Source organism: Erigeron canadensis, chromosome 2 (assembly GCF_010389155.1).
Source record: "Erigeron canadensis isolate Cc75 chromosome 2, C_canadensis_v1, whole genome shotgun sequence".
In the NCBI taxonomy this organism is placed as follows: domain Eukaryota; kingdom Viridiplantae; phylum Streptophyta; class Magnoliopsida; order Asterales; family Asteraceae; genus Erigeron; species Erigeron canadensis.
Window position 1 is genome coordinate 31995399 of NC_057762.1, and position 27101 is coordinate 32022499.

Here is a 27101-nt window from a genome sequence, read left to right on the forward strand (position 1 = left end):
TATTAAAGAAAATACCCCCCTTGTTGAAAGTTACATGGAGAAAATGTCTAAAATGTCCTCCTATGTAATATTTTCACCTACAAGGCTACAATCATTTAAAATATTTTCACATACACTATTCTCTTAACATTAATAATTAAATTACACTATCAATCCTTTATTTTTCTAAAATATCTCCATTAACCGTTTAAATCAATTACTTTTATATGAATTATCTACGGAACTCGACGTCGCATCCACCACCAATACTCGTCTCCACCACCGCACCGTTGCCGTCACGACCATCGCCGCATCGCATGGATACAATGCTAGTAGAATATAAAAGAACTTAATTTAATGCACCATAGTATTTGGTCACTGACTCACTGATTATCTTGCGTCTTTGATTACTAAGCAAACGTTAATATTTAATTCTTCAAATAAAAAGGCTTATCTCCTTTTACTTGCCTGACATATCGTTGGATTATGACAAAAAAGAAAGAAATAATCATATAGAAAAAGCGGAGAATCCAATTAGTGAGTGGAAAATCCAATTGTAATTGTCCAACCAGTCAGGAGTAGGATTATTGGAATAGAGACGTAGTGTCGGTTTGTCGATAGATAAACTGAAAATCTCAACTTTGTATTATCTTTGGCTAAATGAATTTTGCGACAAAAAAAAAATAAAATTAGTGTTAGTTCCACCTTCATTCTTCCATGCGTAATGATTATTTAAAACAAGCATAATACCCGCATAATGTGGCTGTGAATTGGCGATAACGATGGTGACGACATCTATTAGTATTTAATTTAAAGAGGTTAATAGATTTATTTTATAATATAATTGACTAATGCTATAATTTAATATTAGGGGTTGATGATGATTTAACTCATTAAGAATATTTTGGTCAATTCACATGTCTCATTTATATAAACTTTCAACATAGGGGTTATAATTTTTATATAGTAGTATAGATATTTGATTAAAGAAATTTTTCAATATCAAATGTGAAAGATATTATTTTTCTAATAACAAAGACAAAAAAAAATGGTAAAATTTGAACAATTTCATTTTACTATCTACCAATATACTAAAATATAATTGAGTCTTCTACATTTTTTTAAACTAGCCTAAATATTTAATTGAGTTAACAATAACTATTTATATAACTATTTTCTTATCAGAAACATTTTAGAAAAAAATTCTTTGCAAATTAAAATACTAATAATTAAAAAACCGTAACACCGTTGGCCTGATATAACAAATATTAAAAAGCTTTTACAAACTAACAAAGGAAAAACCCTCCGACATAAATTTCAAAGTGAATTTATCCAGTTGAGGCGCCATCATTACCCCCGCCGAAAGATTTAGCCTTATAAGAGGAAAGCTCGCAGGTTTGTTAAAATATAAATCGAAGTTAGAAAACCAATCCAAAAATTGTTTATCATAATTTAAAGTTGACATTTGTTGTACAAATCCCAAAGCCAATGAAATAAAAGTTGGGTAAAATCATGACGAAAAAAAACTATAAAAAAAAAAGAAAAAAAACTCAAGAAAGCTTATTTAACTATTTTTGTGAAAGGTGCGGATCAAATATTAGAACGGAGGGTCTCGCTATGTTGTCTTAACCGAGTTTACGCTAGAGAGTTCTTTCACCCAATACCTAGTAGAAGGAAAGCCCTAATAGTTCGTCCCAAAACATGAAAATATATTAAGAGAAAACATTGACTTCTAATACTTGAACATTAATATTTTTAAATATACGCCCTTATGGAAGTACTTCCTTATATTATTAAACTAATAATGGTAACTTATTTAACTCTTTTTTATTTTAAATAGTTAACTTATTAAACTAATAATGGTAACTTATTTAACTCTTTTTTATTTTAAATAGTTAAAAAGTTAACTATTTAAAAACTATGAGGCAAGAATTGAACCCACGCTTCGTATCACCAAAGGTAAGAAGCTTTGCCATTCCAACTATAGGTATCTTAAACTTAATTTTGCTATTTCTAATATATATACGCTTTCTGTAATTCTAACTTAAAAACACTGTCCACGTAAAACGTTTTTAAATAGGTAGTAATAGTAATAATTGCGTTATTTATCTTAAATTTCATTTATACTGAACTTTTTATTGTACTCGTAGTAGCTAGCTCTATTTTTTAAATATTATTACTAGTCCTAACACCCGTATGATATACGGTAGCTATATACATTGTATCATAAAGAAATTCGAATATGTCATACATGATTCATGAGTTTGAAATAAATTATGGTTAAGGTAAACCAATGATCGAAGTTAAATTATAATAAACACTAATGATAAATATAATATGTGTTTAGTTAGAGTGTTAAGTTTACCGTAAATTTTATAAACACATCAAAATCAAAACTTATAAGCATAGTGGATGACGACATATAACCTTGTGATTTCGGATCGTAAACTCAAAATTTTGAAGTATTCATGTTAATAACTTATTATAAGTAATATAAGTAATAGGAGTTGATGAATTGAGAAAGAAAAAAAAAACAAAATTATTAATGAGAACTGAAAACGATCATTCAATAGAGTTTAATACTAAGCCTAATAAAGAAATTGAATATATATGCAATTAAAAAAGCTAATTTTTAATAAAATAAATTAATAAAAAGACACGTGTCGATCAAGAATTACGCCATGTGTCATTTCAAGAACAAAGTATGCTAGATCTCTCGTTGTCAAATCACGACACGAAGTTTCCAATGAAATTCATCTATCAAAAAAAGATATCTTTGATTTCATGTAAGCTTCATTTGTATTTATCATACGAATTAGGACATAAATTAGCATATTAGTATATTTCTTCGTTATGTTATCAAAAAAATTGTGTGACTTAATTTTACATTGAGTTAATTTTTTTAAAGGTGTGAATCATTTGCTCGCAAAAGGGATCTAGCTTACGTTGTCTTAACCGAGTCCGCGCTAGAGAGTCCCTTCACCCTCAATACCTAGTAGGAGGATAAACTCCCAACTAAACTGCCCGAAGGCACGACATTTAATTGAGGTAAACTCTTTGAGTTACTAAGTGATGAAATATTAATAATTTTAATTTTATAAAAAAAGTTTATATGACACAAAAGGTTTTCATGTTTATGGTATTGATTATGATTCCAAGTTATATAAACATGGTTTTTTGCAATAGATATTTATTGGAAATTAAATAGATATAAAGTGTATACAAAATACACAATCATGATTAATTTTTTGGAGAGGATTTGGCAAGAAAGTTTCGAGCGGCAAATTCATGTATTTAGAGTTAGAATTTATTTTTTTTGAAAATTATATGTCATTCACAACAATATTACTCGGCAATTACGGAGCAGTCCAATAATACAAAAAGTGAGGATTAGTTTACATTAAAGCCGGACCAATCCTCCCAAGAAATAGGCCCTTTTTTTAATCTACCTTTATACTACAAGAATCCTATCGTTTTAATGTCTACGAACACCTTCTCACTACAAAAACTAATCTTTTCGAAGACCTTTTCGTTTCTTGCTTTCCAAAGGCACCAACTTGTAACAAAAATAATACTCTTGAAAATCTGTCTTTTCTTTTTCCCCATGTCAACCTTCTTGTACAATTCGATTGCCTCACGAACAGAAGAGAAAGAAATTGAGTCCAACTTACACCATGTCGCGACCTGATTCCATACAGCCAACGAATGAGTGCAAGAGCAAATCAAATGATCAATGGTTTCATCATAGGCCTCACAAAGTCCACAAGAGGTCGTTCCAAAATTACAACTACGTGCCTGAAGTGCCTTATACGTGGGAACACGATCCATAGCAGCCCTCCAAACAAATATGTTACATTTTTTTGTGACCCCTTTAGCCCATTTGAAAACATACCTGCCACCGTAGTCATTGTCGTTGTGAAGAAACTCTTTGACACTTCTGACTGAGAAACCTTTTTGTTGACCCCCCATCCATGTCCAGCTATCTTCTTCATCATTAATTCTTAGGTTGTCCACCAGAGAACGGAAAGCAATCCATTCCTCAATAAACTCAGCAGAAACCAAAGTTGAATACCATCTTGTATCTCCCATGAACCGCTTTGTCTCCTGGCAAAATCGATCTCGAACCAAGCATTTCTTATCGTTCTCGAAACTAAAAATCAATGGAAACAAATTTTTCAAGCATAAGTCAGCAGCCCATGGGTCGAGCCAGAAACGAATCTGATCCGCTTTTCCGCATTTACCTTTGAACATACCATTTAGTTCATTGCTTCCTACCTTAACTCTGTCAATTGTTCTAATGATGGATTTCCATACACTTGTAAAAGAGTTATTTACAAGGACCGATTTCCACCCTCTACCTTTCCCATGAATTGAGTCTATCACCCTTCTCCAAAGTGCCTTTCCTTCATGTTTGTATCTCCACAGCCACTTGGAAAGTAACGCAATATTCGAATCTTTCAATTTGCATAATCCCAAACCTCCGTCTTTAACTGGTGAGGCGACACGATCCCACCCAATGAATCTTCTTAACATCTTGCGAGCCACCCCATAAAAATCTTCTAATAATCGCTTCAAGCCCATCCAATACCATTTTCGGAACCACATACAAAGAAAAATAGTAAGTCGGTAAGTTTTCAAGCACCGCCTTAATGAGCGTGACTCGTCCCCCAATCGATAGAGTCTTAGCCTTCCATCTAGCAAGTCGATATTCGAAGATATCAAACATAAAGTCTCAACTGGAAACACGATTCATATTTCCACCAATTCGTAGACCAAGATATTTAAATGGTAGAGTCCCTTCTTTACATTTGAACAATTTTGCAGCCATTTTAACTTCATTGTTGTCTACTCCGATCCCAAAGAGATTGGATTTTCCTAGATTGATTTTTAGTCCAGAACATAAATAAAAAACTCTAAGAATTCTCTCGACCTTATAGATGTGTCCCATCGACCATGCCCCCACAAAAGAGCAATCATCGGCGTATAATAAGTGAGATATAATCGGTCCCTCATTAGGCAGCCTCAAACCCGAGAGTGAGCTAGAGGAAGTCGCGTTGTTAACCAAACACGAAAAACCTTCCATAGCGAGTAAAAATAAGAAGGGAGAAATAGGATCACCTTGTCGCATTCCTTTACCGCATTTGAATTCAAACGTTGGAGCTCCATTAATAAGCACAGCCGCTCTAGCCGATGACAAAATCCCATATATCCACGAACACCATTTAGACGGAAAGCCCATTTAATGCATAATCGCCATTAGAAACTTCCAATTAACATTGTCATATGCCTTATTGAAATCAACTTTAAGGAGGAAAGCTTGTTTTTTTCTTTTGTTGATCCAAGAAACCAATTCGTTTAAAATCAAAGGTCCATCCAAAATCAGACGGTCACTAAGAAAAGCAATTTGAGAGTTGGAAACCAACAAACCCATCACCTTCTTCAATCGCACACTAAGTACTTTAGAAATCACCTTACTAATAACTCCAACCAACGTAATAGGACGGTAGTCATTAAGGTCACAAGGGTCGACGGTCTTAGGGATAAGCGTTATAAAAGCCGAGTTACAACCAAAACTAAAAGACCCGTTTTGATGGAAGGCATTGAAAATGGACATGAAGTCATCAGCCAGTTTGTCCCAAAATCTCTTGAAAAATTTAAACGAAAATCCGTCCGGTCCGGGTGCTTTATCATCACCGCATAAGAAAACAGCCTCTTTAATTTTGTCAACTGAGAAACTAGCAACCAATAATTCTGCTTCATCTTCATTAAGTTTGGAACCCATCTGAAAATCAGGTACGGGCCTAGAGGCCCATTCTTCTTTAAACTTATTTTTAAAAAACCGAAGAACTTCCTTTTTAATCAGGGAAGGTTTGGACACCCAATCTTTGTCAATAATAAGACCAGGGATACCATTACTCTTTGTTCTGTTATTGACCAAACCATGAAATTTTTTTTTATTTTCATCCCCTTCAACAGCCCATCTACATCTTGATTTCTGTTTGATGTCCATCGTTCGTAATCTATCCAATTCTGTGATCTTTTTCTTACATTCAATCATAGTCCAGTTTTCTTCTTCGGATAATTTCTCATCTTCCATTCTTTTTTCAATTTCCATTAATTCTATTCTACAAAGTTCAGATTCCTCTCCTTCAGCTTTCACAATATCACTTCTCCATTCTTTTATTTTATCATGAACCCATTTTAGTTTCATGATGAGTTGCGAGTCAGGAGGCCCATCCCCAACATAAGAATCGAGAGCATTGTTAACAACAACATCAAAAACATTCCTTTCCATCCAAGAGTGAAACAAACGAAATGGTTTGGGTCCAAAATTGACGTCGATCAATGACAACAACAGAGGATTATGGTCAGATAAACCCCTGGGGAGTACCCGTAAACATGCCCCGGGCCATTTGTCTATGACCTCTCTACTAACTAAAAACCGATCAATCTTGCTAAGCTTGTTACCTCTGTCATTACTCATCAAGTAAGTGAACTTACCTCCTTTCATATCGAATTCATGAAGGTCGGCTGCTGCTATGAATTGATTAAAATCTCTAGCGCACCTAGGCTTGAATTTAGAACCAAGTCTCTCATCCGCACTTCTAACCGTGTTGAAATCACCCATAACAATCCAAAAACCCGATGAAGCAATCTTAAGTGTTGCAATCGAATCCCATAAGTCCCTTTTTTCTTTTGTATTTTGAGGTGCATATACATTTACCAGGTAAACAAAACCTTCCATCCCATTCGTTATACCTTTAACTAACAAAAAAATATTATTTTTAGTAGAATCGATTTTTTTGAAAATACCCGGATCCCATATACTCACTAGGCCTCCAGAGCGACCACAGGGCTCCACAACCTCATATTCCATTCTTGACGACCCACAAAAACCTCTAATGTCCGCATCAATGATATCCCCACTTTGAATTTCTTGCATAGCTAAAAATGACACACCTTCTTGGATTTTTATCTTTTTTAACCATTCCCTTTTACCATCCCCTCTAATTCCTCTAATGTTTGAAAATAAACAAATCATTTGGGAATAACATTAATACCTTCTTCTTGAATAGCCTGGATGATTTTATCAACATGACCTTCCAGATTTACACGCATATCTTTACCCGCTAAAATAGTTTCCTGGGCTTCTATTCCCATTTCGTCATCCACATCAGAGGTCGGGTTGTTGATAGGGTGAGATGAAACCTCGTTAATAACATTCCCTATGCTCGGATTAAGACCAGGGTCAGAAACATTATCCTTCTCCTGAAGTACAGAACTGGATTCATTAGCTTCATTCCCCATATCTGTCGTTTTCTCTGTTTCCCCAAAATCATCCGTGAACAATACGTTGTCGTCCCTAAGTCTTTTTTTTGGTCTCGAGGAATTACTACCAATATTGCTGCCAAAATCCAAATTTCGTCCATCCTTAGTCTTATTCCTTCTGCCTTTCGTACCATTGGTTCTAGTTTTTGAAGTAAAACTAAAATTAATGTCATTTGTCGATTTGGTGTTCTCAACCTCCTTATCATTTAGATTCATACTATAATAAATGAAATGGTTGTGAATAGTAACTTGTTCTGCGTGGCGAGTTACTATTCGTCCAACCCGCACCATTTTTCGGATTTGTCAAATTGCATCCCGTTTTGGTTTTTAAATACGAGTTACTTATAGGTTTTTTCTAGATGTTTTACCTTCCGAGTTTTCAAATAAAACGTTTAACCTTTTTTTGTAACAATATTTCAGATTTTACCACATTGGATTCCTTTCGGGTTTAAAGTTACGGGTAACTTTTTGGTTTCTTACACATTTTCTTCCTTTTGGGTTTTCAAATTGCATAGGAAAATTATTTTTTTGTGGTATTGCCTTTGAATAAATATCTATTTCATATGTTAAAACTTTTAACAAACATATATAGCAAAACATTATAAATAACAAAATATATCGTTTCCAGGTTTTCAAACAATATACTAAAAACTTTTATTATTTTTTTGTGGTATTGTTTTTGAATAAGTATATGTTTTATATGTCAAAGTTTTTATCATATATAAATCATCAATAACAAAAAGTAATCGAACTGATTGAAATCGCGCAACACACAGACGGAAACTATTTTGGTTTTACCCTTAAATAAATATATATTTGATATGATAAAATTTTACACAAACCTATCCATAAAAGAATGTTTGTCAATTCAACGCAACTACACTAAATAACACAATTATTTCAACACGACAAATGATGCCCCGCAACGCGTGGCCGGAAATTTCCTAGTGATATATATTTCGTACATCATACGGGTAATAATTTAAATCAGGATTGATATGTTCTTGAAACGACTCCTTGATCGACTTGTGTTCTTTTAATTTATCAATTTTATTAAATTAGCTTTTTTAATTGTATATAAATTCAATTTGTTTATTAGACTTATAATTAAATTTTAACTCTTAGCTTATAAATACAAAATATATTATAACCTTATTTGATTGATCGTTTTATCATTAATAAAGTTGTCTTTGTTTCTTTTTCAATTCGTCAACTTCTATTACTTATATATTACTTGTAATAAGTTGATAACATGAAGACTTCAAAAAATTGAGTTTACGATCCGAAATGATCACAAGACTATTTGTCGTCATCCGCTATGCTTAGAAATTCCGATTTTGTTGTGATTTTAAAAATTTAAGATAAATTTAAAACTTTAACTAAACATATATTATATTTATCATGACTGTTTATTATAACTTAGTTTCGATCATCAGTTTACTTTAACTATAATTTATTTCATACTCACAAATCATGTATGAGGCATATTCGAATTTCTTTATGATACAATCTATATAATTATTGTATATCGTACGGGTATTAGGACACTTATTTTATATATAAATAAATTAACAAAAAACTTGTTTCGCAACTAGTCTCCCTGAATTTTCAATCGACCTCCTCAAGCTAACATTAAATTCTAATTCCACCCCATGCAAAAAAGATATAAAACATATATCACCTCATATCTTTACTCCCCAATAAAACAAATTCCCCCTCCGGCCTCCCCCATATTAAATATTTCTGTTTTTGAAATACCTTATTTGTCCTTAGACTTTTTTGTTTTTTTATCTTTATGTAACTACTCAAAATCCCTAATAAAGAAGACTGTCTTCCATACTACTGTCGCCGTATTACGTGGGTAACCATGCTCGTTTCGTTCTTAAAAGATAGGATGCGCACATTAGATTAGTGGAGAAAAATGAAACACGTTTGTGATTGAAAAGAAAAGGATGTTGAAAGCTTTGCTGAGACAAGAACAGTAAGATGATGATCATCAAGAGTCGTCGTCTGAATTCATTAAATTTATCAAAATATAAGCCGACTAAAATATAAAAAAAAAAAAAAAAAAAAAGGAAAAAAAGCTGATGATTAGATCTTTTTGTCCCACCATGCCACCCAAAAGTGTACTGATTTCAATTTTCTCAAATAGCCAAAACATGATGATTTCTTTTATTTGAGGGTAAAATTAATTAATTAAGATATTCGTTACTGATATCTTTTTATACTAAATCTGATTATGCGCACTAGCTACTATCCAAAAAATAGTTTGATGTTAGCCAAAATATACATATTTGCATTATAATTTTGATGGTTAATATCCTTCAATTGTCTGGATTTTAAGTCATTATTTGTGTTGAAATAGTATTTGTATCAACTTTTGGTAGGTACTTTAAGTGATCATGACAATTTTGGAGCTTAAACGGAAAAAATGGCTTAAATTTCACAATCAAGTGATGCGGTTCAAGTCACGATAACTCGAGGTTGCAGCAGACAACATAGTGTGGAGCCCAATTTTATTTGATCCAACCGAAACCCACACACAACACCAAACCAACACGTTATATTCTTTATTGTATGTATGTATTCTGCTTGAGCCTAAAATTTCCAGATTCCAGCCGTTAGCAACAAGCCCAGCCCAACATCCTCTCATGTGTTTATTTTCCTTTCTGATTTGGATCGTGAACAAGCCAAGCCCAACATGAATTTTTGTTGTTGTTTTCAGATTGACCGAAGTCAAAGGAGGATAACATATTTTGTTTTCGCTGAAGATGACACGCAAGCACACAAAAACCACGAGGAGTATTGCATTTCTAATTCTTGGTAAGGACGCGTTTGGTTGTTGAAAATGTTTTCTAGTTCTTTATTTTTAATTTTTTAAAAAGTAAAAGGGGTTTTTGTTTTCTAGAAAACAAATAAAAATTTTAAAAATGTGTTCTAATTAGAAAACTAGAAAACATGTTAGAGTTGTGGGGAGGGGGTGGAATGAATTGGAAAATGAAAATGGAAAATAGGAAACAAGAAAAAGGTGTTTTCAAGTTTTCTATGGAAAAATAGAAAACCTTGTTTTTTGTTTTCTTAGAAAAAATTCTTAAAAATCTATGATTAGAACGCGTTTTCAGTTTTTCATGTTTTCTTGGAAAACAAAAATGGAAAACAAGGGGTGTTTTCTATAACCAAACGCCCCCTTAGTTTTTGTATTCTTGAGTTTTTGTTTTAAAAAAAAGGGAAGGGAAAGAAAGAAAAAAATATGATATTTTGATCCCAAAACTTTCTTGCCAAAAGAAGCAAGATTTGGAAGGAAAAGTGGTGAAATTATTATTATACCCCTCAAACTTATATAAAGGTTTTAATTATTACAAGGCTATAAATGTAAAATTGTATCTTTTTATCCTTTCTTTTCCTTCCCTTCTAACTCAATATTAAACTACCAACTTTTTTTTCTTTTCTTTCAACTCGAGAATGTCTTTTTTATGTAATTATCTATCCTTTCTTTCTCTATCCAATCTTCTCCTTTCTTTTATTTTAATAAAAACTCGAGAATACAATGCGGGAGAAGACCACGATAGAATTTTTTTTTTATTATTATTTTTATTTTTTGATATCATATCATCACACACTCATCATCTCTATCAAAAATCCATTTCAATCCTATCCATCAATGCACCTTATCATCTTCATCATCAAAACAAAACCTCAAAACCCAACTTTTTCATCTTTCAAGATTTAATCTGTTGAGTTAGAGATTTGGAGTTAAGGATTTGTGTAGATTGAAGAAGAAGATTCCACCTTCATCCACCATTTTTATAAAAATTGGGTTGTAACTTAACTCTTTTCATACCCATCTTAAATTGTCAATTGAATGATTATGTTATTTAATATGATGATTTGTGAGTATCTGACTATCATGATTATAGTTATGTAGTAGGCATCAGTATGAAGCTCATTTAATAATGACATTTTTATTTGATGGTTGATTGTTAGTTAATTTTAATTTGGCGATTATTGATTTTTTGGGTCAAACTTTAGCTAGTTAAGTCTTTGTTTGTTATTTTATTTTATTTTTTTATTTTATGAAACGGCAGAAACTTTAGCTAGTTAATATGGTGTGTTTAGTTTTATTTCAATTGACCGATTGGATGTAAATAAATTCATTGGTGGGTGGTTGCTTATATGATTAACCACCATGGAATTAGTGACCGCTAATCCATATATTACCATTGACCGTGATTAGTTTAATGGGATCTTTTGTCATTAATAAGTTATTTGAATATGTTGATGAAAAAAGGAAACTACCTCATGTTTCCTACTAATCTTCTTGAGCCGTTCTTAATGATTAGTTAGCAAAATCGGGGAATACTGGTGACCGCAATACTTGGTTTTGTTAATACTAATTAGTCTTTAATTGAAGTTTGTTATTAAAAGAGCAACCTCTAATGGCAAACAGAAATTTTAGCTTACGACGCTCTCATGAGAAGTCAAGTAAATAGTGAAAATGGAGAATAATTGTTTCCATTATTTGGTGATTTAGGTAAAGTCCTTAACGTAGATGACCATATAGGCAAGTGCGTTGGCTATTTTTGTCACACGATTTCTCAAGTAAAGATCAATGTCTATGAGTTAAAACTGATCAATCGTTTTGTATTTTTATATTTAAATTAATCATGACCATTGTTTAGCGAGCGAATTACGTGCATGAAAATTGCTATGATTACATGTGATCGACTTGCATACATGTGATCATAGCAATATTCGTGCACATGTGATCAAGAATCAAAATCTCCACATAATTGTATAACGGATGATAATCCATGCTCTACAAAATTATAAACTTCAAAATTACACATAAGTTATTCAGAAAACAATTAAAAAACAGTTTTCATTTAAAGAACAATCATCGGTTGGGCTTAATTTGAAAAGTTCTCGCAAAAAAAAAGTTCTCAAAACAACTTTACCATATATATATATATATATATAGGAGCACGCATATAACTTACATATGTGTAAGTTAACTTGCACACGTGTAAGTTGTAAATCTTACACATGTAAACTTACACATGTGTGGTTGCGGTGGTTGTCGTCGCCGGAAAATCATGGTGGTGGCCGGGGATGATGGTGGTGGTGGTAGGAGGTGGTTGGAATTTGAGGAAATGGAAGAAAATCAATGGACTCAATATATGGGTGGATTATTTGTACTACACATGAAAAAAAGTACAAAAAGTATAACTTTTTTCCTCTTCTCCGACCATCTTCTTCTCCGGCGACCGCCACATCTCCTATTTCTTCCTTCTCCGGCGAACAACCACCGCCACCACCTCCGGCGACATCTCCGACGACTTTCCGGCGAGAAACAGGTTCATTTTCGGGTGGATACGATACGGGCCAATGTCCCTTATCCATTATAAGCTGACCGTCAAGGGACACATATGGGAATTGTATGGATTTGATGGGCGGGATCTAAGGGATGGTGACGGTTTGCTACAGTACGGGCAAAGCCCTTGCTGCCGACGCTGACGTTGTGGTTGAGGTGGTCGGAGATGATGGTGGCTGGTGGTGATTGTCTCGCCGGAGAAGGAGGTGGTGGTTGAAACAAACATGGGTTTAGAAAATTAATAAATGTAATAATACGCATTACCTTACAAAATACCAACTGCACAGATGTGAACACGTGATCAAATATTACTCTCTTTTTCAGGACGCCACCAATCTATGCCTAACTACTTGTAAAGTTGTAATCATGCATGATTGTATCTGAAACAAACATGGGTTTAGAAAATGGGCCCAAATTCCATTTTGCGTCATCACATTTCTAGGCCCATTTTGCAGTTTTTTATTTATTGATTAGATATAGGATTTGCTGTTAAAAAAAAAAGTAGATAACGTGCACTAATTATTGTTTAACGACTATATTTAGCAAAATTCTTCTTATTAAGGTATATATATAAGTATATAACCCTCAACTCCTCAAGGTTGTGATATATTACTATTTTCAAGAAATTCTATATATAAAAAAGTTATAAACTCTTTATAATGTATTATCGATAGATACCCCAAACTACTAGACATGAGGAAAAATCTCGAAAAATCAAAACCGAACCGATATTGTACTAATAACTGTACCGAAAAACCGTAAAGATAAAGATTTTGTATTTGATATTTGGAAAGTTCGGTTTGAGTACCGAAAAACCGTACCGAACATGTACCGATTCGGTTTTGGTATTTTCAGCTTTGGTACGGGTTTGGTATTGAGCTCATCCTGAACAAACCAATCAATTCTTATGAGCTAGTTTGGCTTCTACAACATAAACAATTGTCTCTTTGAAATGATGCTAACAAAAGTATTTTCGACCGTGATTTGCTACGACCATATCCATTTATTACCCATAAAAATTAAAAACACTACGAAAGCCAGAACTAGTGCTTGCATCCAATCTAAAGGACCTTTAAATTGCCTGGGTCGTACCATACCTAGTTACCTACCATACCCGTATATATGCAAAGTAACATATGAGCTGAATGGCGGATCAACAACGCTCCAGCGATTATATTGTATAATAATGTATCACATATGATGTGATCTTTGAGGATTAAACGGACTATTCTATTCATGTTCCAAGAATGCAGACCTTAAAAGTCCTAAACGGAATTTAATTATAAGGATTGGCTATTTGAGTTGGTCTAATAATGTGTTTTAGAATTAAGATGGCCTTTCCATAGAGTTTGCAAGACAATCGGTCTTTTAACTTTGAGTCTTTGAACACATTAGGACGTTGGGCTAATTGAAAATAGACAGTATGCACACTTCTTCGTCACAATTCAGCCCAATTTTATATCTCAGAATACTTACCTGAGATTAAACATAATCTTAAAGCAATTTAAGAGCTTCACTGCAATACCCGCCTACAAAAGTTGGCCTTAGTGAGTTAGTGATCAGATGGTGCCAAGTTAAAGGGCTGACACTCGACGGATAACCCATTTGCTTCCAGACGTCCATGAACAAGAATCAAGATGGGCATGTTAGCAATGTCAAATAGAGCAACACATGTATAGAATAGTAACACCATCTGATAAATATGCTGGAAATAACATGTTATATTACACAGAAAACAAAATTATCATAACCATATATTTCTATTCTAGTTATTAAAAACAAGATACTGTAAATTAAACTAAAACATATTGCCAAACACTTGACAGGCCTTCAAGTGGGAAAGCCATTGTCTCTGGAAATAAAGATCAACATACAGTGTACAGTTGGATCCTTACTTCTTGCAGGAAGGGACACATCTTTTTCTGGAAGCAACCTCTACCTCAGGTAGGCGTAACACTGTCTAAGTCTCGCCTCCCAATACATCGTCAAAGCAATATTTAAGTTCTATTAACACTAACTTAAAATAGGATCATACAAAACCAGAACACAAATCAGATGGCGACATCAAACTCTCCACATATTCGACAGCTAGTGGACTCCGTACTTGGGCAAGACTTGTTAAATCCACAGAGTATAAGTATATTTTCTGTGTATCGTTCAATAAGTTGTAGATTACGAGTCGTCGGTTGTTCCGCCTCAACTGAATTAGTTTTCCCTCATCCAAAAAACACATTAGCGACACGTCATTGTGGTGTCTGCCTCTCAAAATTGATGTTGACAAATTCACAAAAGACCAAGATTTTGTACCTCCATCTTCTTCATTCAATGCCCATACCTCATAATATCCAACACTGTTACGTTCGTAGCAAATCATGCAAAGATTTCCGTTTATTTTACCCAAAGGAAACCGTGAGAAAAGACGATTAGGTGGAAGTTGTATCTCCGAAAATACCATCCCTTTAAGATCAAGAGCCACCACTAACACCCTGTGTTCTGAGTCACTTGCAATCCAGAACAAAAATCCGTTTACAAAAACACCAGAATATTCAAAAAACACATAGTCTCCACTCAACTTCAACGGTGTGCTCCACGACCCGTTTTTGAGGCTCAAGATGTCACACGGCCTGGAGCGACTGTTAGTATCATCCATGTAAGCTCTTAGTCTAACAATCTTGACATCATGTGGGGTTAATGTATCATACCCGAAACCATAAACATAGCTACCAGAGTAGTGATTTTCCAAAGGCGGATCAGAAAGTATCTTAAACGCTCCAGTAAATGGATTGTATAACATCATATTATGACCCTGAGAACGATGTATAAGCAAGAGGACAACCCCATTAATGGTTCCAACAATGGTTACCTTCGTCCCTTCCGGGATTCCTGGAGGCGAACGAAGCATGATCGTTGATCCGGCATTGCAGTGACAGTAGGGTCCATGCGCTCCGCATGCATTGTTCATGGCATAAAACGGCTGAACAGGAAGAAGGATCATTCGACGGGATCTCGACTTCATAATTTGAGGATTTAAAATCAAACGGTTCCAATGCTTTGATACACACTTAAACCGAAATAAGGCTTCTGTTGGCAGTCGAACAAGTATATTATCAAGAATTTCTACTGGTAGTAGTTGAAAGTAATTGTCCTTCATAATCCAACAAATACGTTGTGTTACAACTGCAAAGAAAAAAAATAAAATAATTTATAGCTGTTTGATTCTGTCATTTAGATAGAACCCGGAAGCAGCCTCTCTACGTCCTAGGTAGAGGTAAGGCTGTCTAGATCTCAACCCCCCTTGTACACCGAGGTATTGGGACACAAAACCCATAGTAGACGGCATTGGGTGTTACATTTTACATTTATAAGCTAGGTCACATAAACGGTTTATGAAAAACTTGTCCCCAAAGGGTTTTCAGCTATAGCGCCCAAATAAACTGCTATCCATGGTGTTTGGCTTGGCTTATTTGCATTTGGCTTAAGCCCTGTTTTCGTGGATTATTAATTTTAGATTTAGTGACTTGTTAATTGCAAAATAATACAGTATCATAAAACCAAAAATAAGCGGGGTCTATTCTATCAGATAATCAAATAAGCTAAAGCCAAACACCCCCTAAACATCGGAAGTCTAAATTGTAAGATGAATTTAGTTAATCTATCAACAGATCAATGTGAACATAAGAATTAAAAATTATTAAAAAGATTCTAAATAGTAGTAGTAGTAGTAGTAAATAACAGAAGAGTCTGATCATTGTAATAATATAAATAAAAATAAAAGTAATATAATAAGCATTACCTTACAAAATACAATTGAACACTGCTGCACAGATCTGACGATCAAATTAGTTTCTCTTTTTCAGGATACTAATATCTTTGATTCTACTGTTTACTTCAATTATTGTTCGACTATTTGTTTCTGAAACAAAATATGGGTTAAGAAAATGGGCCAAAAAATTGTATATGAGTCGGTAACAGTGCAGTGAGAACACTTTTAAAATAAGAACGATGACAACACTTAAAAACATCATTTTGATGCATTAAAACTCCATAAAAGTAACATAGTGTATAACTAATTATCATTATCTAAGTGTTTAACAACACGTTGATACGTCAAAATCAAAAAAATCACGTTTTTTGTTAGATGCATCATTTTGATTAATATGCATCCAAGATGGATGCACAAAACAAAAACATGATTTTCTCAATTTTGACAAGCCAATGTGTTGTTAAACACTTAAATAATGATAATTAGTTATACACTATGTTAGTTTATGGACTTTTAATGCATCAAAATGTAGTTTTTAAGTGTTCTCACCGGTTCTTATTTTAAGACTGTTCTTATTTGATTGTCTTCTATGAGTCAGTATATGACAGTTCAAAATTATCTTTAAAGATTATTTTTAGATAAATTCTCATTGTCAAGACCTTAAGGGATATATTTTATACAACATTTTATTGCGTTTCATTTATAGTCGTCAAAGGCTATATCTAGCCAAATTCTTGTTAGGCCGGTCCTTATAATCCGTCCTTGTGAGTGTCTTCACACAATGGGACGTAGGACACCATTGTCACCGAACGTCCGAAATGGTCGTCTTCAAGCAAGAGTCCTCGTGAGGACTAGGAGGGACGCAGAAAAGTGGGTCAGCGAAGAGGATTTTTTTGTTTTATGCCTAACGGTTACTTTTAAAATTTTATCTATTTAAACCCTATTATTTTACAACAATCAATCAACAACAAAAAATTATTTCAACTCATTTCTTCAAACCATTCAATTTCAAACTCATTTTTATCCTACTCAAACCATTCAATTTCAAAATGGCAAGACAAGTGTGGACTACATCCGAAGATCTTTTGTTATGCAGGTGTTGGATACAAGATTGTGAAATGGTTAACCCAACAACCCAAAAAACTGCTTGGACCAACATAACTAAAAGCTTCAACATGCGCACCACTGAAAGTCCACGGACTGTATCTCAACTACTAGGTCACTTCAATAAAATTTACAATGAATGTAAGCAGTTTTAGGCCATTCAAACGAGGTTGAATGCACAGATTCATTCTGATGAGTTGCTCTATGCAACGACGCTTCGGGAGTCAAATACCCGCAACACGATAAGTGGTGGGGAGATGAACGCGCTTACCGTGGCTTAGGGAAAATGTTAATTAAAGATGATTAATATGAAGAGTAATTTTAATGATTATGTATTTCATATTTTTTTTTATCAAGTACTATGTTTTTTTAATTTTGTGTTATCTTTTATTTTTAAGTAATGTAATTTGTTTGTTTAATAATAAAATGTGTTTTTTTTTATTATATTTGAATGATGTTTTGTTAATTAAAAAAATATAAAAGAATTGATGATGTTGCGAAGAAGTCCTGAAGGACCTTATTTTATAGGCAGAGAGAGTCCTGGGGAGTCCTGAGGGGAGTCTTGCTGACATGGCAGTCAGGACTCCCGAGAACTCTCCTCCTTATAATGAGAGGCCTTACATTAGTGTATAGTTTGTCATCATTGATATCAATCTTTTCTTAAAAAAGTAATCCGGAAACTTTCGTCCCGGTATTACAATTAAACATCTATCGACTCATCTGTATGAGCCATATGATGCCAGTACAATACCTTCGTCTTAATTCCATATGATTTGGGCATCCTAAAGGATCAAACTCACGTCTTTATTACTTCACATGTAACGCGCACCTTACAGGAATTGTTTATTTTGTGTGAAGCGGAGATCGAATTTGGAACTTTAAGGTCACCAAGTGCTTCTCTTACTATTAAGCCAACTAAAACGATTAGAAAATTGGTTTTGACGGGCTCATTGAAAATAGACTGTCCTTGGCACAATTCCAGCCAATTTGTATCTAATATTGCAATATGAATTCAGCTTGGTTAAGATTAATCTTATGATCCAATATTTAATAGTTTGATTGCAAGACCCACATGTCTGGCAGGGACGAAAGTTAGCCTTGGTGATCCGATGGTGCCAAGTTGAAGGGCCATCGCTCAACGGATAACCCATTTGCTTCCAGACATCCATCAACAAGATAGAGCAATATATGTGGAATTAATTAGTAACACCATGTTGATAAGCTGGAAAATGGAAATAACATGTTATATTAGAAATTAAATATAAAAAAAAAAAACATAACCAAATGTTTCCATCCTAGTTACTCGTTAAAAATAAGATACTGTATATATTAAACTAAAACATATATATTACCAAATACTGTAAAAGAAGGCTAATGTTGTCATGTTGGATCAAATGGGAAAACTCTTTGTCTTTGGAGTCAAAGGTTAACACTGTGCCGATCCTTACTTCCTGTAGGTTGGGGCCTTTTCCTGAAAGCAAGATTTACCTTTGGTAGTCTGGTAGGGGTAAGGTTAACCACATCTCACCTCTCCAAACACCATCAAAGACGTTATAGAGTTCCATACCCCGTGAAAGTTGGTATTTGGTGTTACTTATATGTCACCAAGTCCATAGAGGTACACTGGATACAAGTACTTAGGCTATTCAGAGTGAGTCGAACTCAGCTTTGGCACCGCCCGAATAAGCCTCGGAACGCCATGAAACATGGCCCAAGGGGAATTTTGAGTTAAAAAAAGGGCGAGCCCTGCATGTATTAGGCTTGTGTGTGTATATATATATATAGTAACAATAAAACGCTCCAATAAATGGATTGTATAAAATCATATTTTTATTAATATTACCATCCTGAGAGCGATTCAATGTATGACAGTATAAGTAAGACGTCGATTCCATTAATCAGTCATATTCTAGCTTTATGTATAATTTACATCATTTTGCTGCAGAATTTTAATTTTTCCTTGTATCTAACATAGTTTAAAATATCAGGAAAAAAAAAAATCTATATAATTGTGAATTTTGAGTTGGACTCGGCACATCTTAAATTATTTGTTTCCCAAGCTCAAACACGGATCATGAAGGCTTGTATCAAGCCATCGAGCCAAGCTCGAACTTAACATATACTCGTAAATTTGTAAGAATTGCCAAGGCGCTTTCCATGTATGTTTGTTGTATGTGAATCTATCAACACACTACAGATTATGAGTTGGTTTAGCTGCTTCAACATAACAAGGTTTTCCTTATCCAAAACACATATTACGCGGAAGTTGCCTTCACAGAGTCTTGGAGTGATGTTAAAGAACGTACTTTAGCCATAACTAATATTGTCATCTAGTAGTCCCTCTCGTTGTAATATAAAGAGTTTGGGTACCTATTCTAGAGAAACATTGCTAGAGAGCTTGAAGGCTTCAGCTACATACAATTAACTAATCACCCCAAATGAACTGAAAAATATTTCTGCTAGCGACTCCACTGATTGCATTGTTGCTTTCCTTCTTAAGGAGTTCCTCTTGTGCACATTTGTCACCATCCTTGAAACCAAATTTGCGAAAATCAAGTCAAAATCACAAGAGACCTCAATGTATTGGCACAAGAAGAAGTATTATATATTAGTTTGTTCGGGATAAACTTTCATCTCTAAAGACCAAGAGTTTAAAATTTGAAAGAAAATATAGTCTAAAAGAAACGAATCAAAAGTCGCCCATAGTGTCCTTTTTAAGCACAGAACCTCCAAAATTATTTCATTGAATAGATATATTCTTTGATATTTATAATAAACTTTTCAATCATCTTTCACAATTATTGTTTTAAAAGTTTATTGTTTTGGACAGTATTTCAGGTCAATCCATTCCGGCTTGTTTGATCCACAGCAAAATACAACCCATTTTGACCTATTACCTAACCCTTCCTTTTTGGCACCTCTATTAAGCAGGATGTATGGTGTAGAAAACTTGGATTGTAGGACAGTAGGAGACCAGACCACTTATAATATTGTTTCAATGGTTATTTCGTGAAGAAGAAAAAAAGAAGTCAATATGATGGTCCTTTTTGCATTTTAACAAGTACAATAATTAGTTCTCAAGGTGACTGCGACTACAAAACTCATTCATTCTTTTAAATAGTGACATAACACAGGATTCAACAAGCATACACCCATCCCCTGATCCTAGAGGTAATACTTATAAGTTATGACCAGCTTACCGGTAAATGTGCCTTTCTGTTTTTTGTTTAATTTTTCTTTTCTGATCACAAATGGATCAAATATGTTAAATCTATAGAATTTGACTAAACGGAGACAAGCCAAATGGGTTGAGCTAAGAAAATTGACTGAAAGTTATCGATTGTAAAAATACCTACTACATCCTTTCTTTAAACTATAAATGTTTTTTCAGTAACAGAGTCTTACTAATCATAGGTAACACATTAAGTACGTATAAGAAAATTTGATAAAAATGGTCTGTGAAGTGTGAACCGACCAAATCTGATCTGTATTGACATGCACTATATAATTACCCGGTTTTGACCCATTATATGACCCCTATATCTTGCCACCTCTACCTTATTCCATCCTTCAGCAATGAAAACAAGAATTACTCGTATATTATACGACACTACTTAATATGAAATACACTGATGCGAATATGTTCACAGAATAAATAAAACTCACAAGACGCGAGTAGGCAGAAGCAAGTGATAAAACAGTTGGGTATAAATCCAGGACAGCGATGGCAACATCCTCAGTCACCTGCGGAACCTGTAAGGCAAACTTAGATGAGCCTTCTAGCTGAGGTGGCAATTTTAAGCAATTCAATTATGAATGAGTTGATTTGGGTTATCCTTTATAGCAGATATGGGTCAAACCAAAAACTTAAGCTAAACTGGGAACAGGTCAACCTTGTCCAATTCTATGTTAATGCATAAAACCTCCTAAATCAGTTTCTTTAACAATTTAGATTATTGATGTTTTTATGATCAAAACTTAAAACCATAGTAATATAAAAAAAATGCATAAAGGGTTTGCAGAAATGCAGGTCAACCATACCTAGCCTGACCCGTTTCCATCAGTACTAAAAGTAATATGTTTCAACCCAGACCCATGTTAATCCTTTACCCAACCTGTCAATCTGGAGTCCACTACTTCTAGAGAACAGCGAATAAATAAAAGATCCTTCTGCAAAAATATAAATGACTCGTACCTGCATGAGTTGGGTAGCCAATACATCACTGACCGTCATCTTGTCTAACTCTTGGCACCTCTCTATAAATTGATCAAAAGGAGGACAGATTGAGAAATCTTGACGTTCAGCCTCATTGCCAAGAGATGTGTAGTATTGAATTATTGATTGCGTAAGATGGCCGTATTTTCGCAGTGTATCTCCTAATCCACTTGTTCTCTGCACATCAAATCCCTCCAGAATTTCGGTCGTCATACAACTACAAACAAATAGAGTTATTGATATACAAAAATCAACAAAAAAGAAAACATTCAAAATTGTTCCATTTTGATTACTTAAAAGTTAAACGGCTTACGAGGAGAAACGGTAATCATTCGATAAAAGTACACAAAAACAGAGATACACACTTACGCTGTTTTAATACTTTCAGCACTTTCACAAGCATTTGGATCACCTTCCACTAGATATATCAGCCTTTTGAGTCCAGACCTCTTGATGAAAAACAAGGACCAAAAGAGCATTTCATTAGAAACTAGCAACTACTGTTGAATCAAGTTATAAGACAAACTAATGCTAGCTCACTAAGTTAAAACATAAACTTATAATATAAACATGCATAGAAATATTTTTCAATGAACTGGCGGGGCTTTAACCATTAGATATTTGGAAAAAGAACCAAAATCGATCCAATTTAAAGTAAATGGGTCTACATTCTCACTTCTAGGAAAAATGTAACAAGGTGATCAGAAAACCTCACCAGGATCCGCACTTTCTGCTCTCGGTAACGGTTATCCCTAATAGAAGATCTCAGATCATCAACATTCTTCCTCTCAACAATAAAATCAAGAACATATTCACTCCCAAGATGCTTATGACGAGCTATCCAAATGCCATCTCCAACAGGTAAGCGCCGCACCTATGAAAATTGAAAAATTAAAATCTGATAACTTATATTAGGCAAGACAGAGACATTCACAATTAGCGATGGCAATTTGAAGTTAATCCTATTTACATATGATTGGGTCTTTTAGGTATGTTTTATATCTAACAGGTACAAAAAAATATTTTTTTTTAAATTACCATATAAGAATGCAGACAAATGGATCAAAACAAAAGGATTAGATTAAATAAAAAATGGGTTATATGGTTCACCTCTATTGGTATTTTAAAATGGAGTTGAACATGCTCAAGAAGTTTTCTAGACTTTGACCTGAAAATTACAAAGCATGGAATTAATACTTGATCAGTTATAAAGTTAGAAATCTTCATGATACATAGGATACATGATCAGCATATATAATAAGACTATGTTTAAGTTTTATTAAACGTCAAAGATAACTCAGTTGAAGGTACTCACGCCTTGGTGAATTTTTCTCGGTCATCCAATATCAAAACCACTTCATATGTATCCTCGAACCGGTCCCCAAATGTCAAAGGTGGCATTGAAAAAACATTTGATTTAGCTTCAAGATCATTCCTACCTCGCTTACGCACATTGTGATCCTTTGACATCATAAACAAAAGATTCGTGATCCATGTTATGGTTTCTATATACAAACATCTCTAGACAAAAAATTCAAAAGAATAAATGCAGGAAATAGAAATGTACCTTTAATTTATCTTGTAACAATATTGTACTTCTTTCTTTTTTTTCTTAGAATAGCAACTTACTTTCATATTTGAAACTGGTGATGTGACACCAGTCCCTGCTTTATATTAAAGGCACTATCCACTGATACTACAATTGTAACATAGAATAGAACCTAAGAAAACTAATCATGATACATGACACAAAGCAGGGGAAACAGGTGTGACTCCATCAATTTCAAATTATGAGTGAAATTATGATGGTATGTTGCTTTGAGAAGAAAAACAAAAATGAAAGCACATCCTTGTTACAAGAAAAACTTAAAAAGTATGTTGCCATCATAGAAAATAAAATGAAAGGTTTATAAAATTAATTCATGAAACAAAATAACAATATCTGTGAAAAGGGCTTAACACTCACATTCAACGAACAAGGTCTCATTGATGTACTTGGAATATCGGATCCCGGTTCATAAGCCAAACTCGTTTTTTCACGTATAAAATGATGAGAGTCTCCTGGATATTAAAGGAAGAATAAGTGTCAAACAGTCAAACTATTAAGGGTTCCAATTATTTACTCTTAAAAAAGCGTATTAGTACCATCTATATGCATAGAAGTTGATGATGAATGATGTCTGACTTCTGGAACATTCGGAGACTCCAAAGGTGAGTTGTAAACTTCAACCTCCCGAAGACGACATAAAACAGATAGCCAAAGTGAAGAAATTTCTTCATCTGGTGATGATTTTTTAACCTCTGTAAAAGCACGAATAACTTGTTCTTTGGAGTATCCCATGCGCACAAGCTGCAGAAAATAAAAAGCAGCGCATGCAAATGTTGAACTACAAATATAGAGAATGAAAAAGAACAATCAAAGAAAGGGATTTATTACTTTCAGGGATGGATAAAAAGAGGACTGGCAATACTAGACAACAGAGATAGCAAAATGGGCAAGTTGGGTAACGGGTCAAAAGTCAACATGTGGCGATAAGGTTGGCCCAAAGCTCCTTTTGCAATTTTTCCCCATTATAAATTTCTTTTATTAGTTAGGGTGTCAAATATGATTAGTAATGTTAAATTATGTATTAATAGCATATATCTTCAGTAAGATGATTTAGGAGGTTTATGCATTAACACAACGCTTCCTGGCACCATTCAACCCATTTGACTTGTCTCCTTTTATTAGAAGTAATAATAAAATAATAGTAATACAACTCGGATAAACACATTTAAAGATAAACAGGTCAATATTGTAACCTCCACTAGACAGTATACCTTATCAAGAGTATCAGGAGGAATATCGACTGATTTTTTCAGACGTTTTGAAGAAACTTTCTGAGGTGGTCCATCTTTAACCAACTTGGCTTGAGTGCACACTGAATCATTCATTTTGATTTGGTTTGAATCTGAAGTTTTATTGATTGTATGAAGAGCCTCTGTAGAATCAACCAATCCAGATCTTGATAGACAATCACGGGCAGCTTCTTTTCCTTGCTCGGTCAGCATGTACCTAATTGTATCATTCCATAAGTAATGGAAAAATGTTCATTATAAACTATTATCCTTGACCCTGAGATGCTATAACACCAACTGGTGTTCAATATGAAAAGAAAATCACAAATTACCCAATCTGAACATGCTCTCTCTATATACAAATGGAAAATATAAAGATAGCAGTAGACAGTAAAGGTAAAAAAAAATGAGCATGTGAGGAGTGACTCAGGTCACAACAGCTAGCTTTTGGTACTTTAAGAGACAGGTTGGTTCAATCGGATCGTTTTTGTCCAAAATTCCTGACTTTTTATTATTAAAAGCGTGTCAAATTCAGTAACAGAACTTTTGATCTAGAAGGTTTTGTGCATCAAAAATGCACCTAAGACCGACTTTTGACCCGTTTAATACATAACCCGAATCAACTATAAGTAAATGCGACCTCTCGTAAACTTAAAATTAAACCCAAAAATGAAATTACTTTGCCGGGCAGCTAGATTTAACGGCCAGCCCTTTGTCTATCAGCTTTTTCATGCAACTCCATCCACTGTACCAATCCCTGCCTGAGCTGACTCCAAACTGGCCTGCTTTCCCCTTTCCTATTTCCGGCCTGTAAGCATCAAATAACAAACCTAGAAACCACATATAATTTAGGTAATCGAAAGTTAATAATAGTAACTACATACATTATAGGTGACCGAGACAGGCCACTTGCTTCAGCAGCATCAATTAGTTCTTGTTTTCGCATAAACTCGCTTCCATTAGCCATTTCTCTAATATCAAAACATTTACCCCTCAAGACTGATGTAGTTAACGAAGATACACAAGAGGAAAAGTATATATAATGTTTACCTATAGAGAGTGATCAATAAAGCATAAGCCACGGAATTCTTTTGAGGCATATATGGCTTGTTTCCCTTGTTTTTTTCAACTATACATACAGATTATAAACAATGAAGAAAGTGATGGCAAGGTAACTAAAGAAATTACAAATCCACAGAAAATCACCCCTTGGTATCGTCTCCTCATTCTCAGCGGTGTCAATAAAGAAATCTTTCATGAGCTTCAAAATCCACTTTCCAACACCTCTGATACAACAGATTGAAATGCTTCAATAAGTACAAACACAATAGAAGGTTGTAATTGTCAAAAACTATTTCAGATGTGCAATTCCTAGTCAGGAGTCCAAGACCTTAGTGATGAGACAAAGATACAACTTCTTCAATTAAATAGTCATCATATACAATAAGCAACTCAAATCCGTTTTTTACAATAAAAAACGCAAAATCCATTATGATTACTTAGTGATAGCTTAATGCAAATTTATGATTAACTTCCAGAATAGCAGTAATTAGGACAAGCTAGTAAATTAGTGGCATGAAACTACTTAATAATGTGACTAATAAGATCTTAAAAACTCCTTCATTGAGGACATTAAAAAAGGCTAATATTGCTTGTAGAAAATGAATGTCGTTTTACCATGAGACCTAGACAAGTTTCTGTGACTTATTTACAAATGTTAAGTACTTAAGTGTGAAGGTGATTCCATATTGTGGTCCCCTATCATTGCATGATTATCATCTAATCAAATATGTATGTACTCGCTTGTTCCTAGTTCTAGCACAATAATACTAACAAATACTACTCTAAAAAGTAAAAATACACATATCTATAGACTGTAACCCACCCAAATATTCAACTTTTCCAATTACGGTAGCAATTTATTGTCACCACTAAGTGTAAGTATCAGGCTTCAATTGTACCAATTCCGCCTAACAAACACCAAATATTGAAAAAGCCCTTAAATTTCTTTTAATCACAAGACTTATCCTATAACAAGCTCGTCTTTAAGTCGAAAATTGGTTAAAGTCCACAAAATTCTTACTTGCATAGCCTAAAAATCAATTTCAACACAGGGGTTTTAACAAATGAAAAACCTAAATCAAAAAAGTTCCCTACCTGATAACTTAGGTGACCTCCACATACGTTACACCTATAAAAATATAACCGAAAACAACCAACACTTTCAACTTAAACAATAAAGCTCCTAACTTTATATTCACAAGACAAACATACATACAAAAATATCAAAACTGTAAAAAGGTAAATAATATTTACTTGACATTGGAGAAATCTTTAAGAGTTTTAATAGGGGCTTTGGAACCGCAAACATTTGAAATCGCTTTCGATATCATCTTGGCATTCTGATCAGAAATCCCTTTGGGCGTATTCATCATTTCTTTTTGCTTATTCATCATGAATTCCACTAGCTCCCCATTTTCAGGACACACTATTCTATCCAT

At 34.0% G+C, this 27101-nt stretch overlaps 3 protein-coding genes across 4 annotated transcripts; all 3 read right to left on the reverse strand.

The window, feature by feature from the left end:
• Positions 1–4711: 4711 nt before the first annotated feature.
• Positions 4712–5218, reverse strand: LOC122588089 (uncharacterized mitochondrial protein AtMg01250-like). The gene has a single exon (XM_043760231.1). It carries the CDS (start codon positions 5216–5218, stop codon positions 4712–4714), a length of 507 nt encoding a protein of 168 aa, XP_043616166.1.
• Positions 5219–14353: 9135 nt separating this feature from the next.
• LOC122589154 (F-box/LRR-repeat/kelch-repeat protein At2g27520-like) lies at positions 14354–16577 on the reverse strand. Of its 2 annotated transcripts, none has more exons than XM_043761400.1 (2): positions 16473–16577; positions 14354–15856 (listed from the first exon to the last, which is right to left on the reverse strand). In XM_043761400.1, the coding sequence occupies exon 2, from the start codon at positions 15828–15830 to the stop codon at positions 14709–14711; it is 1122 nt and encodes a 373-aa protein (XP_043617335.1). In that variant the 5' UTR covers positions 15831–15856; positions 16473–16577; the 3' UTR covers positions 14354–14708. The 2 variants fall into 2 exon arrangements, with proteins under 2 accessions (XP_043617335.1, XP_043617336.1); XM_043761401.1 differs by having other exon boundaries at positions 14354–15824; positions 16473–16571.
• A 3099-nt stretch (positions 16578–19676) lies between these two features.
• LOC122589528 (crossover junction endonuclease MUS81) lies at positions 19677–27101 on the reverse strand. Its single transcript, XM_043761826.1, has 15 exons — positions 26917–27101; positions 25807–25886; positions 25651–25729; positions 25485–25571; positions 25280–25408; positions 24583–24817; positions 23908–24112; positions 23729–23823; positions 23078–23223; positions 22873–22930; positions 22478–22636; positions 22132–22211; positions 21742–21979; positions 21213–21299; positions 19677–20076 (listed from the first exon to the last, which is right to left on the reverse strand). The coding sequence occupies exons 1-15, from the start codon at positions 27099–27101 to the stop codon at positions 19972–19974; spliced, it is 1968 nt and encodes a 655-aa protein (XP_043617761.1). The 3' UTR covers positions 19677–19971.